Consider the following 18754-nt stretch of genomic DNA (forward strand, 5'->3'; position numbering starts at 1 on the left):
ATAAACATGTTTAAAGTTAATATATTTTTGGAAAATTAATTAAAGTTTTAAAATCGATTAAATTTTTTTAACCATTTGTTATAGATAGTTGTCTTTCAAAAATACCATATCAAAACATATTTTTGAAAAATTTTAATATTTTTGAAAAATTGAATTTTTTTTAGTATTTCAGAATATATCTATGTTGAAATTTGTGAAAAGATAAACTTAGAAGTGTTTAAGTTTAGTTAAAGAACTCAATATTTTTTTAAATCTTTGAAAAATTAGAAATACTGAAACCTGAAAAGTTAAACACGTTTTTTTAGAAATCTTTAAAACTTGTTTTGGCAAAACTTTAAAATATTTTTGGTAATTTGTTTAGTATTTTAGAACATAACATTTTTGAAATTTTTAAAAAGTTAAACATTTTATACATATTTGAAGTTTGTTAGATGTTTTTCGAAATTTTTGCGAAAATTTATTTTTCAAACTTTATAATTAAAAAAGAGAAATTTTTGAATACAAAAAAATGTATATCCTTTTTTTTAATTTTGAAGGAATTTGCATTTTTTGTAAATATCAGGAAGTTTGGGAGAAATGTATTTTAATCATATTTCTGCGAAAAATTTATTTTTCCAATTTCAATTTAAAATAGTTAGAAACTTTGAATCCAAAAATGTTTAATATCTTTATCACTCTTTCATTAAATTTTTTTCAGAGGTTTGGATTTTTTACAAAAATTTAGAATTTTAGGAGAACTCGTGTGTGAATTTTTCAAAATTTTTGCGAAATTTTGTTTTTAAACTTTTCACGCCGCCATTTATAAAAATTATAAAATCTGCGTAATTTCATAACTTCATAAATATTTTATTTAGAATTTTCTTTTTAATGCTAAAAGAATCATTTGTGTGCTTACATATACATACATATTTATTAAAACGTTACGCGCAAATTTTTGAAAAATATTGAATATATTCGAAAATGCTTTCTTTGACCATTTTATGTATTATGTGACCAATAGTGAATTCTATATATAATAATATATATAATACATTTATATAACAGCTGAATTGCTTTGCGGTTAGAATTTTTTGAAAATATTATGTTTTTTATTTCTTTTCTAATTTTACTATGGAATATTTTATATAAATATATTTATATGTTTTTTTTTAATTTCAAGTAACTAATATGTACTGAAATTCGAATAGCGTTAGGTGCTTGAAAAAATTTCAAATTCATAATTTTTTAAATTTAAAAAACTTTTTTAATGAATTTGATCATCATTATGTGCTTGACGAAAAATCTTTCAAATTCAGAGTCTTTAAATTTGCAGTTCTTTTTTAATGAATTTGATCATTATGTGCTTGAACTTTTTTCAATCTTTTAAACTCAGAATTGTTTAAATTTCAAAAACTTCATTTTTCATGATTTTAGGCATTATTGCGTTAAAAAAATTCGAATTCAGAATTTTTTAAATTYTAAAAACATTTTTTTAATRAATTTCATGATTATGATCATCAAATCTTTCAAATGCAGAATTTTTAAAATTTAAAAAACTTCTTTTTTGATGAATTTCAAGATTATAATCATCAAATCTTTTAAATGCAGAATTTTTAAATTTCAACAACTTCTGCTTCCAAGAATTGTGGATTATGTGCTTGAAGAAAATACTTCGAACTAAGAATTTTTTAAATTTCAAAATAATTTATTTTTTAATAAAATTGATCATTACTATATGTATGCTTGAAAAAAATATTTTAAATTAAATTTTTTTTAATTTCAAAATACTTTATTTTTTAATAAAATTCATCATTATGTGGTTAAAAACTTTTAAATTCAGAATTTTTTAAATTTCAAAAATTTTTTTTAAGAATCTGATCATTATGTGCTTGAAAAGAAAATCTTTTAAGTTCAGATTTTTTTGAATTTCAAAAACTTATTTTTTAATGGCTTTGGGTAATAGCATATTAAATAGTATATAAACTTTTAAGTTTTTATAAATAATGTCAATTTATCCTATTTATAAAAGTGCGGTTAGCGCTAAAATTCTTTGAAAAGTTTTGAAATTTGCAGTTATTTTTTTTCTTATGAAATTACATGGAAATAATAAAAAAAAAGATATTTATATATATTAATGCAAATTTAAGCCTTTAAATACAATAAAAAGTATAGGTGTACTTGTAAGTATTTGGTATTTGCTTTACAATAGCGCTAATCGCACTAAAATATTTATGTTTTTTGGTTTTCTAACTTCACCTGCGTGTTACATATGTTTTTAAAGGGAATATTAGTTGCAATTAGATACATAATTTTTGTTTAGATAATTTCCACTTCGTGTCTGCTTTACGGTATCATTTCGGTTATGTACTGGTTATGTACGTTTCTTAAATGTTTTAAATATAGTTTTCTTTTTTCGTTTGCGTTGATAAGTGTGTAAGTACGACAAATATTCATTATTATTTTGCTTTGTAAATTACTAGATAAATCATGCACATAATTTCTGCATATAAATAGATATATTTTAGCATTGTGACTGCTTCTATATAAAACTGCATATTTCAGTTATTTTCGCCAATTTCACATTTTAAAACACTTGAAATGCTTCTCCACTGCTGCGGTGCGTAATGAATTTAGCAGCATTTGTTTGCCGTTAAAAATTTCATTAATTCTATTTTCCATGGTTTTTCCACGAAAACAATACAATTCAATTATTTGTATGTATATATGTTAAATATTTGAAAATTGAAGCCAAGCTCTTGTTAGCAGTGAGCTCGGCTTAATTCACATTGGAAAATGTAGAAAATGTACATAAATGTGACATTTTTGTTTTTGTATTTCAAAATCGTACACATTCCCATTACATTTACATATGTAAGTGTGTATGTTCGGTTTTGCATTTTGTTCTATCCCCATCTATCAGTCGAGCTGTTAGCCATTGAATCGCTCGTTATTGTTCCAACCCCATTGCCGTGTGTATATGCTTACACATACGTTGCGCGCTCGCGTTCCCCCACCCATCTGCATCGCCCACTTAGCGGAAAAGCGAAGGACTTTGTCTCTATCGTACACACATGCCATGCCCCTAACCGTCTATGCTCTCGCCGGCGACTTCCTCAACTGCTGTCGTGCCTGCTGCCCGTTCGCCCACTTCCTCTTCTTCGTCTATTTCCAATTCTGTTTCTTCCTCTTCGGCCGCTGGCATTGCATCAGTCACATCGTTCGTTTCGTTTTCCGGCATTGCTGCTTCCACTTCCCACACGCCCTCGTCGGCTGTTTCACGATACTGTGCTTGTGTTTCCTCGCTTTGCACTTCATTTAGCGCCGCTTCATTGTCGCCTGCGTTCTTCACCTGTTTTCCTGTATTGTCACAGTTTGCTGGCGTTGGTGTGCCCGTTTCAGCCGCCACCGGTGTTTCGTCGTGCTGCAATACCGTTGTCGCAGTCGCTGTCGCTGTTGCAGTCGCAGTCGCAGCCGTTTGTTGTGGTCGCGACTCCATTTGCTTTTCGTTCTTTTCGTAATCACCCTCCCCGCCATTCTCCTCCCCATCCTCCTTTGTTCTTTTCCGCTTCTTCTTCTTCGTATTTATCCGTCTGCGATTAGCGCTCTCATCCACCCGCCCTTCAATGGCTTTGCCTTATATACGATTCTGATTCAATTGCGAACGTGGTGTGAATGGACTAACCATAACACCACTGGGCCAGATATTCTCATTGAATAGCTCATTGAAACGATAATCCGGTATGGAAATCTTAAATTTACAATATGACAATTGCGATAGATTCGCATCGTTCTTCACCAATTTGGTGCACTTGACTAGATTCTTATTGATCTTTAATTCCTCAGCCAAATGCTCGATAATGTCATCCTCACTAGTGGAGGTTGCGAATTTGCCCACCTGCACCCAGCGCCCATAATCGCAGACAACTTGCAGACGATCCGAATTACAGTTGTTACCAACGACGATGAGATTATTGGTTTGCTTCTTCGGGTCCACATTGTTCGCGTTGCCGAATTGGAAATATTGCTGATACATACGTGTCGAGATCTGATTCACGCCATTGTAGACTTTATTCAGTTTCTCCTCCATCGTCTGCAGCTTGGCGGCTAGCGCTTTGGGCGATTGATTTTTACATTCCTCACAATTGAAGGAAATCAAAGGGTTCTTCTGAATCGCATCGTAGATGGCATCGTCGATATTCACGCAAGTGCGATGAAACTTTTTCATGCAATCGTCTGAATTGCAAATGACGATGCCCTCCTTGCTAATCGATTTTTTGCACTTTCCACAATTTTCGGCCATTTTGCTGGATTTTTTAGTTCGTTTAGTTCAGTTAGGCTGACGATGCGTTTTCTACTGTTGTTCAATACACGTAACGGTAGTTTGCTAGTGTTTAACACTTTGCCACTATTTTGTCGGTATAACAGGAGAAGTGTGTGAAAAAATCCACCAGTACCTACTGAAGGCTAAAACTGAATTAATTGAACCAACCCGTGCTGAACCGAACACTGAACAACGGAATGGAATGAGGTACCCGTACAGTGGAGAAGTAGAATATTTGCTGAAGTGCGTGAGAAGTTGTGTGCGCCGCTTTCGCCCAAGCCGGTAACTGTTCCGTACGCTCCGAGTGCTGCTGTTCAACTGTTCGCCGTTTCGAAAGCAGTTACTCCCTGTCGGCTTTTCGGCTGATTTTCCAATGCACATACTATACATAATTTATACCAGTCTATGTATGTGTATCGAAAGTATTTACTTGTATACACACTTTCATGAGAATTTTCGTTCACAACACACGTAGCTACCTCATTCGCACCCCTTGCTGCCGCTGCAGCCCATTTATGCTTTTGCCACTAGGCACGGCAACGTCATATGCCGTCGTTTAACACGACTCTACCTTATCGGTTGTTGTGTACATACACAACCCCTACTACTACCTTTTTGCGCTTAAGTAATTCATCCCTCAACCCCTATTTGCGTTCGTGCGCTTTGCGTAATCGACACTCAGCTGTGTACACTGCTTGGTTAGTTACCGTGTTCGTCAGCCAGTTCTATGACCCTTGTTGTAGTTTTGTTTCCTGTTTTATTCGGTTACTTCGTTTCTTCGCAGTTACTTTGATAGTCGTTCCACAAAAGCCAGTGTTCGTTAACGGTGGCGAAATATTTGTGGAAACCAACCCCGTGGTAATTGCTTTGATCCAAGATATGGTACACATAACCTCAAAATATATTTAGGAGAACGAAAGCGTACTTTTGTATGTATGTATAGAATGCTTTTGCGTTTCTATGGAGGTTATATTGAATAAATCGATGTAATTTGAATCAAGCTACAGTTGTTAGGATATTATTGTTTTCACGAGTCTATTATGAAGAATTTAAACCGAAATGGGACTAACAAAGAAGAAAACGTCAAAAATAAAGAGATGATTTGTGAGAAAAGAGGTGATTTAAAGATGAGTAGATTATAGAATCAAAAGTTTGACCGCAAATTAAAAATACAAATTTGCTCCCCTCAGGACTTAGCAATATAAAAAAGCTGTACTCTATGCCACCATAATGCTATATTACGAAAGTTAATAGGCATTGCAAAATTTTTCTCTCGAAGACGCAGTTTGTAACCCTACTCTGATTCGTCATAGGTCTCCCTGTTAGAGTTTATCTTTAATGTTTGGTTGAGAAATACAAATTTTAAATGGTCGGTTTTAATCTATAATATATGTATGTATGTATGTGGTACAACTGGRTACTGGTGCTTATATCAGGTTCTTGTAGCTTTAAACTAGTTTTTCCGGAAACAGCACTTTTCGAATTTACTGCACTGATTACTCCATGTCTGTATTAAGTTCTCTAGTTTTAGTAATACTCTCAAAGCGTTTTTTAGTAATCATGTTGCATACTTTTAAACCAAGATATATATAAGACGGAAGACACGACTCAGGTGTACGCACGTCCAAGTACTCTCCGAGGTCCTAGCTTTGACTCGTAGCACTATCTTGTTGCAGAGAAGATACGCAAGAGCATGCAACAACAAAACGCACGTGAACAAACACAAGGAAGATTCGACCGTCGAAAAGCTGCAATCACAACAGACAGTCGAACGGTTTTCTATTCAATTTGTACTTATGCTCTCAGAGCACACATCAGCAAATCGGTATAAAAGAACCGTGGGACGGAATTTCAACCTTCTTATGTACAGCTGCAAAAGAAAACATTGGCTTTCGGAAAAGGCAAAAGAACAACTCGTATGATGAGGAGTGCCGTGTCGCAGTGGAGAGAAAACAGCCTGCCTGAAAAAAGCGTGCATCATCCGACGATTGAAATTTAAATGTTCTGCCCAATGCACAAGAGAGACCCCACAACCGTATTTCGTACTCGTATATCTTGGAACCAGCATTAACACCAATAACAACGTCAGTCTTGAAGTCCTACACAGAATAACACTTTCCAACAGGTGCTACTTCGGACTGAGTAGGAAATTGAGAAGTAAAGCCTTCTCTCGACAAACAAAAACCAAACTCAATAAGTCACTCATCATCCCTGCACTGTTAGAGGACGTTGACAACATCTGATGAGTCGACTATACGAGGTTTTCGAGAGAAAGGTTCTGCGGCAGATTTAAGGTAGCTAGGTAATGTTGTAACATGACAGGTTTTGTTTTGGATTAAGTTATCTCGAAGAGTCTGAGGTTGATTAAAGCATGGCTATAAGTTCCTTTAACTAACATTGGGAGTAACATGGCATTGAAGTTTCGATTTCTGTATTGATTCTTGACTTAGATATTTTAAAATGAAAATGGCGTAAAATATAAGGTAGTATATTAGACTACAATGGTTATAGCTCGCTTGATTGATAGAGTAGCCCATTAGTTTTTGTTATATAGGTAAAATGATTCTCGAAGGAAGTAAATTGAGTGTATTTTTGTTATACTTTTTAATTCTTCGTAAGAAATGAGGAGTATCTACCATTATACATAAAAGAGAGAAGGATAGAAATACCTTCGACGAGTTTTTGCAGCGACCCGGTTTGTTTAATGTACATATCTCCTAAGCTACTTAAGCTACAACCAAATTTGCTAAGCACGAATATTTTAAGAAGCTCCACCGACAATGTGAAATTGATGAAATAGGAGGAGGATAACCCCGCTTACTCCCAATAACGTTACTGTTAAAAACAATTAAAAGYGCGATAAATAAATAACTAATAACGCCAGTGACATTAAATTTTATCACCGAGATGGCATTAAAGAGCTTTATGAGAGTAAGAAAATTGGACATGGGAAGGGGCACCGCTCACTTTTTGGTGAACCGGACTAACCGGACTAATATGTTTTTGTGCTATAAATTGATTAATACTTTCATTAGTATCACATACCTAGTATAATATGTATATAGATTTTGAACTTCCGGGTGATTTTAGTATATGTGGTAATATGTGAGTTATCTTAATAATATTTGTGCTTAGAATGAATAAAATCGGGTGAAAACTCGCCCCAGACCCCTATCACTAACGGACCTTATGTACCTGAAGGTACTACCCTGGCTCGGTTATACCTCAACTTAGCTCTTCCTTACTTGTAGTACTACCTTTGCTTTGAAATCTTTAAAATAGGCCTCAGTTTCGGCGATTATATATTTTTTCGACTAAATTTCTTCCCATTTTGCATTATTTTGAGGTCTGAGAACTGCAAATAGTCGCTGGGACCGATTTAAGGAAACGATGAATCAGCAGCAAATTTAAAGTACCATTTACAAGGTAGTCAACAAAAATTATTCTATGTGCATCCCAAAATACTGGCGCCGTAACCTTCACAGCCGACTATTGCGTTTTTCCACGCATGACTGTCGATTGGACTTGTGGTCAAATGTTGGAACCATATTTCATCTATTATCACATATCGGCGCAAAGAGTCAGTTTTATTACCCTTGAACATATCCAAACACGGCTCCGAATCATAACTCGTCCTTGCTTTTCGTCAAAAGTGAGCTTGCGCGTCACCCACTTTGCACAGAGCTTTCTTTCTCATACTAAACAAGAAAAAAGGTTAACTTTGGCTGCACCGAAGCTAATATACCCTTCACAGGAGCATTTCTTTTAGTAATTATGTAATCGGATATGAAGAATTTTTTCGGAGTAATCCATGTCAAATTTCATGAAGATACTACATCAAATGCGAAAATTTCGTGAAGATACATTGTGAAATGTGACAGTTTTCCATACAAGAACTTGATTCCGATCGTTCAGTTTGTATAGCAGCTATATATTATAGTGGTCCGATATCGACAATTCCGACAAATGAGCAGCTTCTTGAAAAGAAAATAACGCTTGCAAAATTTCAAAACGATATCTTAAAAACTGAGGGACTAGTTCGTATATATACAAACAGACGGACATGGCTAAATCTACTCAGCTCGACATACTGATCATTTATACATATATACATATACTTTATAGGGTCTCCGACGCTTCCTTCTGGGTGTTACAAACTTCGTGGCAAACTTAATATGCCCTGTTCAGGGTATAAATATTCATGAATTATATCTGCAGACGTTCAGCTGATATCTCTAGAGCGCCTAGTAACTTCGAACAACTTCACTTTGCAGTCACCCAAAACAATTTTCTGGAATTTTTGATGTTTTTGTCGGTAACAACCTATTTTGGGCGACCACTGCGTTTACCATTTTCGGTGCTCATTTCACCACGTCTCAGCTTAGAATAAAAACCCTTGATGGTTGAGTTTGAAGGGAAATGTCCGCAAACTCGTCATCAAGTCAAGTTTATGCTTAAACTGTATTTTTTCCCTTCAAGAAGCAATATTTTATCAACACGCGAAATTCTATTTTTTATAATTACAAAATCAAATTGAAAAGAAGAAATTTCATCCATTTCATCGCCTTCAAAGTAATCMCCTYCCGCTGCAATACACTTATGCCAACGAATTTTCCAGTCATCATAGCACTTGGAAGAATTCTCCGTCGTGATGACCATCAGAGCCTTCTTTGATTCAACTTTTACATCCTCAATGGAGTCAAAACGGCGTCCTCGGAGTAGTCATGTGAATTTTCTGAATAACCAGAAGTTACAAGATTAACCAATGACATAGTAAAAATCGAAGAATTCACTTTTAGAGCCTCGCAGAACGACACCTATCTCAAATACTGATGAATATTTTGACGTGAAATTTAGCATAGATGTCACTAACAGGAATACCAACTTACAGAAAAACGATTCGAAAAACACGCGAAGTATAAATTCAAAATTCAACTTTCAATTTGATCACAGTAGTAATTCACAACAAATAAGAGCTGCCCAATTTATACACATGCCTTTTGAAGGTTAGGATGGATTTAATTCTGATAGCGCCATTTATGAGTCAGGCCAGGAACTTTTCAATGGACCTGCTACATATACGGCTAAGTCGCTCTGAAGGTTTGGGATGGTGTAGCGGGAAGGAGTCGCGATGACAGTAGAAAGAAATATTATATTTGGTGTGGGATTTTAAGAGATTTTTACTTTCTATCATAAAATTCCTCATCTCTCGAAAATATTTGAAAACAAATAAAAGCGTATTAAAAAAACAAACGTCAACTTCGGCTTTACGTAAGCTATAACAGCTCTCAGAGGTGCATTTCTATGTGTATAGTAGTAAAAATGAGAAATATTTATTTGGATTGTTAGATGAAATTTATATGAGTCTTTCTACCGAAAAATCTTGAAATATAAACTATAGATTTTTCCAGAACCAAATAGGCCTAATTTTCAAAACTTCAGATATTAAATATATTTTTATAAAACCAGCCGATATTTAGATATCGTTACCGACACCAGATTCTGCGACACACACTACTAAATTAGTTCTCATATATGTGGTTGTTAAAGACATAGAGCGATATAGGAACACTGTACGGATGCTCATCACTGGAAGTGTGCCCCAAAAACGTTATTGTTATTTATCTGTCAGGCAGCAGTTTGTGCTTTCCACTCTAATTTCACTCATTTCTTCTAAAAATACATTCATCGACAATGCTTTGACAAATCAAAGCAGTTCCTGCACGTCGTTTTGTTTACCAGCAAGTGCCTGATGCCAAATGCCAAAAATGCGCTGGCAGTGTGGCACGTGCAACAACTCAGCACTTACCTGCCAATCCAAAATGTTTGTCACCCAAACTGATGTTATTTTTAGTAAATATTTGTTGAATATGCTAATTTTGGCAACGAAGTTAACAAATAATAGTTTGTATGTATTGGTTTTTGTTGTTAAAGAACGTAATTTTTAAATTTAACAAAAGCAATGGTAAAATTTTTCGTATACACTTTGGAGGAAAAATGTGCACCAAAACATGAACTTATATACGTTGAAGATATTTTTCTGGAAGCTTTTGGGGCAAACGATAGCAAAACTCGCCCGCACCAACGGCAACACAACTGAAGCTGAACCACACAGATGCGCTGTATTTATACGTTACAAGCGAGCGCTGCGTGTACTTGCACACCTTCACACATATGTACGCATATGTATGTGGATAGGTATTATTACATATTTATGTAATGCTCACCGGTGGTATCAGGAAACTGCTGCTACTCCTTTGTGGTGGGTGCTGCTCTAGTTATTGTCAGCATCTTTGTTGGCTTCTTTTGTTGTTGATGTTGTTATGTTTGTTGTTGAAGCTTTTTTTGTTGGTGCTGTTATGTTTGTTGTTGATTCTCTTTATTATTGTTGTTGTTGTTGTCGATTATGTATAATGTTATTATTTTTTGTTGTTGTTGTTGTATGCTTATCTCTTATTACTTCGTCACCACTTATGTGTGCACACGCAACGACAGTCAAGCTGATGCGACAGGGCAATTGCGCATGTCCTTGCCAAGTGGAGCTGCTCACAAATCTGACATCGCAATGTGTCTCGTTCAATGTTGATGCTGTTTTTAATTATGTGTAATTGTATTAGCTGTTAGCGCTTTGGAGGTGGAGTGCGAAAGCGCAAAACAAAATTAACGAATGTCAGATTGCGTATACGCCATGGCTACCTTTTGTTGCTCAGCTGTTTGCCTTTGCATGTGCGTCTATATGTAGTATATGTATGTGTGTGTCCATGCGTGTGTGCGTGTACAACACAACACATTTCGCCGTTATGCTCCCGCCGGCTGCCTGTGTGGGTGTGTTTTTTCTGCTAAATACTCGTATCTTAGCAAAATCCGTTGTTACCTATACGACTGCTCGTACGTCGCTCAGTAATGCAATCCCGGCATAAATTAATTGGTGTTGTGCCAACTAGGAGGACTTGTGTAACCGTCAACAAGACGCGATGCTATCTTCATGGCATGTTTGTTGTATAGTGGCTGCATTTAAATTAGGTGCATATGTGGGTGCTAATGTGGCATTGTTGACGTGCCAATGCTTTAAATTGTTATACTTGGCTTCAAATGCGTTTTGGCAATGGAAAGAAGAAGTGCAGAACCAGAGTTGAAGTATTCGCTGTCAAATTACCTAGTCACTAGAGTCATAGCCTAAAAAGGAAAATTTTTGAAATAATATAATTTCTCTATCGATTGTTCTAAAAATTAGTTTTATATTTATAAATAGATTTTAGCAATATATAGTAACATTTTGAAAGAAAACAATTTTATATTATTGAAGTAACTCACAATTTCCAGTACTCGCTTCACTGTTGAAGTAATTTTGTCCTTCTCCATATGTTGTTTGTCAAAAAAGTCTTGCGGTATTTTTATTGAATTTTCAATTGTTCATAAAATTTTTTTTGATGACTCATGCCCAGCTCATGACCGATGCTACGGCTGCTACTATGCCGGTCTCTTTCGACCCATTCAGCGWTTTTATCGCATTTTTCGACGACAGGCCTTCCGGAGCGTTTCGCAACTTCGACCATCTCTACACCAGAACGGAAACGTTGAAACTGTATCGGGCCCATAATTTTTATTGGCGGCTTGAGGTGCATTTTTGCCATTATCGCAGTAGTACTGTAAAATATGCAGTATTTTCTCTTTATTTTGCTCCATGCTTGCGACGCTATAATTCACGAACGACTTCAAAGAAACGACAATCAATCAAACACGTGTTAGCGCGTGAAATGAGCTTTCCGAAAAGGTATAGCATGACCCGATGCGACGAATAAAACAAGAACTACGCGCTCTCAACGCCAACTAGCGAAAATACCGCAAAACTTTTTTGACAACCTAATCCAAAAACCTTTTCTTTAATATCTTAGACACCACTTTCGCGGTTATAGTCGAGCTAACAATAGAACGCCAGTCGTTTCTTCTTTTCGCAATTTAGCCGCATAACGTCAACTCATCAGATGTTGTCATCGTCCTTGGACGATGGACTGCTCCATATAGCATGATGGGAATAATGAGTGAGTTGTAGAATTTGGGTTTTGTTCATCGAGGGAGGACTTTACTTCTCAATTGCCCACTCGGTCTTAGTAGCACCGGTTGGCATGAGTTATTCTGCGTTGGATTTCGAGCCTGACGTTATGGTTAGTCTTAATGCTGGTTCCACGTCAGACGAAAATATCTACGACTTCAAAGTTATGACTATCAACAGTGACGTGGAAACCTACGCGCGAGTACGACGACGGTTTGTTTGATGATAGGAGATATTTCGTCATACCCTTATTCACTACCAAATCCATTTGCTTCGTTTCCTTATTTAGTTTAGAGAAAGCAGAACTAACAGCGTTGACGTTGAGATCAATGATATCGATGTTCTCGGGGTTCGCTAGCAGCTGTACACTCTTATATATGATTGTACCTTCTTTATTCAGCTCTGTAGTTCGAATTATTTTCTCCAGCAGTAGATTGAAACAGTCGCACGATAGAGAGTCGCCTTGACTGAAGAATCTTTTGGTATCGCGCGGTCAAAAGCAGTTTTAAAATGGACAAAGATTTGGTGTTGACCCTTTTTTCACGTTTTTTTTTTCAAGATTTGGCGCATGGTGAATATATGGTCAGATATTGATTTTGCAGGCCGATGGCCTTTAATTTTTCACACAATACGCTCGATAAAACCTTATATGCGATGTTTAGAAGACTTATCCCACTTTAGTTGGCGCAGATTGTAGGGTCACCCGTTTTGTGCATTGGACAGAGCACACTTAAATTCCAATCGTCGGGCATGCTTTCGTCTGACCATGTTCTTCAAAGAAGCTGACGCAAGCCCATTATCAGTTCTTAACGCGAAAAACCATAAGTGAGCGGTGCTAGAGCGGTTTTCGACGAAAATAAATTGGAAATAATATGAGTATATACATCGTTTGTCCGGAATGTAATTGGACTGAAATGCTTCCACCACGACTGTACTTCGGAGCATGCGCGCACCTACTGGATTCGGTAGAGGGCATTTCTAGCTAACGAACGAGCGGCTGGTCCGTTATCTTCGGGCACCTGGAGAGTCGGGACAAACATTTTCGCGCGACGTGTTTGGTGTGAGTGGAGCAAGCAGAAAATGCAGCGATCCTTAGAGCAGAGGTGCGCGATTAAATTCTATGAACTTTTTTCCTTCTGGACAAGCCGCCAATGCCAAATTTTTTGTAGAAGTCTTCAAGAAATTCAAGCGAAGAATCAGTCGGTTCCGACAAGGCATCGCAGCCAATTGGAAGTTCCACCACGGCAACGCACCGGCTCACACCGCCTTTCTTGAGAAGAGCTAACTAATCACGGKCGCCAACCCAATGCTTCCGCAGCCGCTCTACATCCTAAATGTGGGCCTCCGGACTTTTTTTGTTTCCTTGCCTAAAAAAGCCGATGAAAGGCAAGCATTTTGAGATTGAGGGATTCCTAGAGCATGCACCTCGGCTTTCAGCTATTCCGGAGAATGCATTCCGTGACGCCTTCAATACTTGGAAATCGCGCTGGCAGCTCTACATCGACCTCGAACGTGCCTATTCTGAAAGTTTTTTTTTGTTTTGAGAATTCACGATTGGATCAATAATTATTATCGACTCAGTCCTTTGCATTTTATGTGGCGATTTGGAAAATTATTTCTTTTGGAAAATTCTTCAGTCCATCCGAAAAGCGAATTTTTTCTTCTAGTATACTGGACTATATGTATTTCAGTTATTTTAAAAAAGCTGAAGAGTTTTCGAAATAGCTTATTTTTATCCGAAAATTTTTTTAAATTAAAATGAAAAAGAGAAAAATTTAACTTTCGTTGGTGCATATTTGTAAATATTGACATTTTGCGACATTCCCGACTTTTAAAGCACACGTGTATGCAAATATCTTCTCAGGTGTTTATCCAGCTGCTCCCATGACACGACAGTGAGGTTTACAATATTAACATGACTTTCTCCCAATTTATTCTTAGCATAATTTTGAATTTATAATAGCTATTCCAACTGAACCTACACACACGCCGGATCGGCAAAAGTGCATGCATATGTATGTATACATTTAAAATCCCTTACAAGCATTTCATTAACCATAAAGTTCAGAGATTTCCACATTCGACAAATGAAAGATGGCGTGAGCTTTTTGTTGTCAAGAAAACACGAGGTTAAACTTAAATTTTCATAATAATAAACCTAAGGACTATGCCAATCCTTTTTGTATTCGTTGCTTCACTATGCTTGACACATACATACCTGCATAAATACAGACTTACATACGCAGACATATGTATGTGTAACTTGTGTTTCTATTTATGCACATATTTGCTAGGAAACACTCGTGTGGTTTGCCAAGTCCAATCGTCGCCAAGCTCATAAATATTTACTTACTTCGATGGTAAACACTTGCCATCCGAACTAATACACTGCACACACACACATAGATGCATACTTACGTACTATATGCCTGTCACCTTATGTTGCCGATATATTTCGCCTTAATTGGTTTGGACAAGTTTAACTTGTTAGCTTGTTGTTGTGGCTTTATTGGATTTACATACATTTAATCGGTAAATCCTTTAACGTGTCCTTAGACAACAGCTTTTTTAATTGAAATGCAATAAATTAATGTTTATGTCTCTAATATTAAGCAGATAAATAAGAAAGTAACCGCAAATTATAATTTATACATAACCAGTATTCTACCTAAAACGCGTGTGGCGACACACGCCCGCATAATGTGGCTGACAGATCGAGAAGACTGCAGGAAATATCTGGAGTAAGACACCAGGGAAACGATGCAGCCTCTATCGTGCACTTGTCCTGCATTGTCAAGACTACACTGTAAGCATCCGGGGTCCCCACGGTATAGTACACTGGTGTCGATAGTGAGGAGGGTCTGTTAAAATTCGCGTAAGGCGCGTAGCATTTTAAAGGATGACTACTCCTCCTGGACCTAATAACTGAACTACATCTGGTATTGCAAAGGACCAAAACTGGTCTACGTATGGCTCATTGGCCTACGAGACTAACCTAACCTTAACTAACCTATCTAAAATAGCATGAATTCATAATCGATTTTGATATTACGAAGGAACGAAGGTTGGAGTAGGCTGAAACTAACCTATAAACATAGTAGAGTTAGCATCAAAGGATCTGGAAAGGTTTTTGTAAATAAGTAAGAACTGAAAGCAACAAGCTCTAATAGTCAACGTAACTAAATTGGACACATAAGGATTGAAAATATAATTTATCAATCAGTTTTCCTTCTTAAATACCATTTTTTGGGTTAGAACCAAGATTTATTTTTGCGACGGAGGTCTAATAAGTAGGCAACTCTAAAGGTTAAAATATTGGACATAGGAAAGCTGTCAGCGCGATGGGTGCTTCGGTCCACAAGTACAAACAATGAACTATCGTGACAACTGACTTTCCTTGGAGAACTTTCGCAGGAGATGTTTCAGCGGCCGAGAAGGTGACGGTCAATTTTATGGGATTTACAAAGTGTGATCCACATACACTGCATCTAGAAGGGCAAAACGTTAACTGGGCTTTATTATGCCGAAATATTAGGGAAATTATTATTTACAAACTTAAAAAAGTCATTTACCGGAACAAAGCATGGACAAGTGTATCTGAGTCTTATCATGGCACACCTCAAATTCACTATTCGAAATTTTATCTTGATTATTGTTTCTTTGTATACTGGAAAGTGAAAGTTTTAAATAGAAATTAATTTCGCCAATTTTCGCACTGTGACATAGGAATACGAGAAGAGTACCACACAATAAATTTAGTCGAAAACGGTGCAGCGGATCTCAAGATATGGGATTTCACTTACCTCAGTTCCATAAAGCCTTCTCTAACCATCTCAGATGCACAATTGTATATCTCTCGCGTATTTAGTTATTGATTTATCCAACTTTGAATAGTTTTTAACAGTACCGTTCTGTGGGGAGCGGACGGGGTTACCTTCCATTTTCATACATTTTTTGGTGTGGATAAGGATGGTAAAGGGATATTTGACGAGCGAATTAGGTAATTGTAGCTTAAGAGGTTCATTAAATCAAATATGGTGGAACCACACCCACTTTTTCAAAAATTTTAGCTCACAGGTGCCTCTTGCTACGATCCTGTGCCAAATTGCGGTTCTATATTTTAATTTAGTTTTCGATTAAAGGTGCTTTCCGTTTTAAACGGAATTCCTACATAAGCACACCGGTTCTGTTAGATTTCACTATATTTATATATTTGATGTGGTCTTCGAGATTTCCTTCTGGGAGTTATATGCTTCGTGGCAAAGCTAATATACTCTGTTCAGGATATAAAAAGCACAATAACTCTATGAATAGGGGGCCGCGAATACAAAATTCATACCACACCTTAAAAATGAGCGAAATTGAACTTAAACCAAGTTACTTCCGATAAAATATAATTTTGAATCATGCCAGCAAATTAGCTTTTGCTTAGAAACCTTTAATGCGTGAGGTTTCGTGAAGATTATAAAATAATCACTTACACTATTTGTTCCTAGGGCAAAATCCAATTTTTATCTAAAAAAAAATCGAAATTAACTAGATGATAAAATTAGTATTTCTGCCCCCATCCTTGATCCGCATATTAATAACACATGCACTAAGAATTCTCGAAGCTCTAGTTGACTCTATAGGTATATATCGATCCAGATGTAAAATATCTAATATGACAGACATACTTACATTTTTCCGATATTTTTTAGTCCTATATAAGTCCAATACCGTTAAGCACTTTTTGGTATAAATGGTTCAGAAGTACCTTGGGTCTTCTGATTTGTCAATTCAGGATGTAGCATACAGTTAAGCTTCTACTATTAGAATAAGCAGCATGCAGCAGCGACGATTATGAAATGTTTGATCATTCATCATCTAATAAGGCTGTATAAACTGATGAAGAGCAACACCAAAAGTTCCGTCAGGATCGAGAAGGACCTCTCCTTGACGTTCGATAAGCACGGTTTCAAAGAAGGAATCTCTCTCGACTTCTTCAATCCACTGCTGAAGAAAATAATTCCCATGTCACTGCTGACAGTCAAAACTTCGAAGTCATAAATAACTTCATCTATCTTGGTACCAGCATTAACACCAACAACAATGTTGGCATCAAAATCCAACGCAGAATAATTTTGCCAGCAGGTGCTACTTCGAACTTAGAAGGCAATTAAGAAGTAAACTACTCTCTGGACAAACAAAGACCTAACTCTTCTAGTTACTAATCATCCCCTTCCTGCTATTTGATGCAGAGGCATAGACGATGACAACATCTGATTAGTCGGCGTTACGAGTTTTCGAGAGAAGGTTCTGCGAAAGATTTTTGGTCCTTTGCGCATTAGCCACGGTGAATATCACATTCGATGGAACGATGAGCTGTATAAGATAAGCGACAATATTGACATAAAATTTCAGCAAATTAAAAGACTACGCTGGCTAGGTCATGTTGTCCAAATGGACGAAAACATTACAGCTCTGAAAATATTCGACACAATACCCGCCGGAGGAAGAAGAGGAAGAGGAAGAGATCCACTCCATTGGAAATATCTGGTGGAGAGCTTGGAATCTCCAATTGGCGCCACCTTGCAAAAGAAATAAACGACTGGCGCGCTGTTGTTAACTCGGCTATAATCGTGTAAGCGGTGTCTACGCCAGTAAAGGAGAAGAAAAAGAATGGCGCTTAGTTAGGAGTGATTTGGGCGCACAACATGCCGCTTGTACTGCGGAATTCTTACCCTTACCCTTCAATGAACCAAATATTGTACCCTTTCTTACTTGTATACGAATATAATAGTCTACGCCCAAACTAGGCCGGCCTTACTTGTTTCATTTGTAATCAAATGAAAAGCGTCAAAAGTTTCTTTTTTTGTAGTTTTATTTATTTATTTAAATATTTATGTATTTGGGTGCAATTAATCATTAAATTAATTAATATTATTATCGTTTATATAATATTCATATTAATTTGTGTACGTATGTATTACCATACACAGGGCTTGTATTGTATTTCTTAAATTTTTTTTATACACTTGAAATATGCTTCTTTTGTTCCCAATTTCAATGACTACAATTTTCGTTTTTGTTTCGGAATTACTTTTTTTTGACTACCATGGAATTGGGTTGATTTGTATTATGTATGTAGGTTTGTATGTAATTATTATTTATTTTGTTCTTGACTGCTGCTACTAAATGTTTATTCCCTTTACAACATAATTCGTTTAATGTTTTACTGAATTTATTCGATTTTTTTTGCAAAAATTTTGAACTTTTTTTCAGTTGTTTTACTGCAATTTAATTGAAAGTTATTTATTCGAATTTTTCGTTGAAGTAAAAATATATTTTGCTTTGCTTGAAGTGGAAAGTAACAAAAAACACGTTAGTATAGAAAGAGCTAAAGCTGGCAGTATGCTTTT

The 18754-nt window shown here is 36.2% G+C and overlaps 2 protein-coding genes across 3 annotated transcripts in view; both read right to left on the minus strand.

Annotated features, from left to right (window-relative positions):
- The window catches only part of LOC108972946 (vitamin K-dependent gamma-carboxylase), a 20237-nt gene extending 9871 nt beyond the window's left edge, over positions 1 to 10366 (minus strand). For both annotated transcript variants that reach the window (XM_018939899.1, XM_018939900.1), the window contains exon 1: positions 10110 to 10366. The gene's annotated coding sequence lies outside the window, so the exon portion shown is untranslated. The remainder of the gene's footprint in view (positions 1 to 10109) is intronic.
- Positions 3590 to 4607, minus strand: LOC108972947. The gene has a single exon (XM_018939902.1). It carries the CDS (start codon positions 4277 to 4279, stop codon positions 3614 to 3616), a length of 666 nt encoding a protein of 221 aa, XP_018795447.1. The 5' UTR covers positions 4280 to 4607; the 3' UTR covers positions 3590 to 3613.
- Positions 10367 to 18754: the final 8388 nt, after the last annotated feature.

The sequence above is a fragment of the Bactrocera latifrons genome, unplaced genomic scaffold (genome assembly GCF_001853355.1).
Source record: "Bactrocera latifrons isolate USDA-ARS-PBARC rearing strain unplaced genomic scaffold, ASM185335v1 scaffold_44, whole genome shotgun sequence".
In the NCBI taxonomy this organism is placed as follows: Eukaryota; Metazoa; Arthropoda; class Insecta; order Diptera; family Tephritidae; genus Bactrocera; species Bactrocera latifrons.

Bases quoted from the DNA above. Each gene is read 5' to 3' on its own strand.
- LOC108972947 (XM_018939902.1), bottom strand. From the start codon at position 4,279: ATGGCCGAAAATTGTGGAAAGTGCAAAAAATCGATTAGCAAGGAGGGC.